General features: G+C 41.6%; 1 protein-coding gene across 1 annotated transcript in view; it reads left to right on the top strand.

Annotated features, from left to right (window-relative positions):
- NDUFA5 (NADH:ubiquinone oxidoreductase subunit A5) overlaps window positions 1–1,144 on the top strand; it is a 16,088-nt gene that overhangs the window by 5,635 nt on the left and 9,309 nt on the right. Inside the window, exon 3 of the mRNA XM_004386552.2 lies at window positions 194–310. Within this exon, the coding sequence (XP_004386609.1) occupies window positions 194–310 (117 nt within the window). The remainder of the gene's footprint in view (window positions 1–193; window positions 311–1,144) is intronic.

Here is a 1,144-nt window from a genome sequence, read left to right on the forward strand (position 1 = left end):
TTTATACTCATCTTTTTGCTAAGTTGTTTAGGGTGGGAAAAGAATACAGAAATGAAAAAATTGCAGCAAGGAAGAGTTAAATGCTTTTTTAAAACAGATGTGAGTCATGTGTTTTGTCTTTGACACTTTTTTAAGTGTTCCATTAAATATTTGGTAATTAATCTGTGGAAACTTGTCCGATTTGTCTTTTCAGAGACTAAAAACATTATACATAAAGATCCTTGATGTTCTTCAGCAAATGCCTAAAAATGCAGGATACCGAAAGTATACAGAAGAAATTACAAATGAGAGGCTGAGTAAGGTTAACATAGTAAGTAGCTAACTTACTTTTGTTCTGTTGAGCTTATGGTACCCAATGCAATTGTCTTATGCTGGGTTCTCTAGGGAAGCAAAACAAGTAAAGCATATAAACATATATAGAGAGATTTATATCAAGGAAACAGCTCACGTGATTGTAGAGGCTAGAACGTCCCAAGTCCGTGGATCAGGGTAGAGGCCTCTCCTGATTCACACAGCCGCAGAAGCTGGTGAACCCAAGATCAGCAGGCAGGAGAGCAGGGCTCCTGCTCACAGGCTGTGAAGGTTGACGAATTCCAATATTGGCAGGCAAGACTGCAAAGCTTCTCCTGATTCATGTAGCTGTAGGGGCTGGCGAACCTAAGATTAGCAGGTCGAGGAGCAGGACTTTTGCTCGCAGGCTGTGAAGATCGATGAATCCCAAGATTGACAGGTAGGCTGCTAGCTCAAGTCCCAAGAACCGGAGGTGAGATGACAAGAGGGAGCTGCTGGACACAGAACAAGCCAAAAACCTTGGCAAGGCGAGCAGGAATGAAGTAGCCAGTGGAGGGTAGAGATGAAGGCTGAGTGGCCCTGCCCCTGCTGGTACCACTCAGTAGATCCCATCATGAGAATGATCACATATCAGATTTCAGCAGGGAAGTGATCACAGCATTATACAACTGCCAAAACACTGAGAATCATGGCTTACCCAAGTTGACATACAATCTTAATCGTCACAGCAATGTTTAACAAAAAAAATTGAAGTGTTTAGTTTTTGCATATTCTACACACTTTCCTTCTTATTTCTATTCTCTTCCCTTCCATGCTTTTTCTATCCTTTCTACATTTCATTCAGCCAATTCCT

Source organism: Trichechus manatus, unplaced genomic scaffold, assembly GCF_000243295.1.
Source record: "Trichechus manatus latirostris isolate Lorelei unplaced genomic scaffold, TriManLat1.0 scaffold00167, whole genome shotgun sequence".
NCBI lineage: Eukaryota > Metazoa > Chordata > Mammalia > Sirenia > Trichechidae > Trichechus > Trichechus manatus.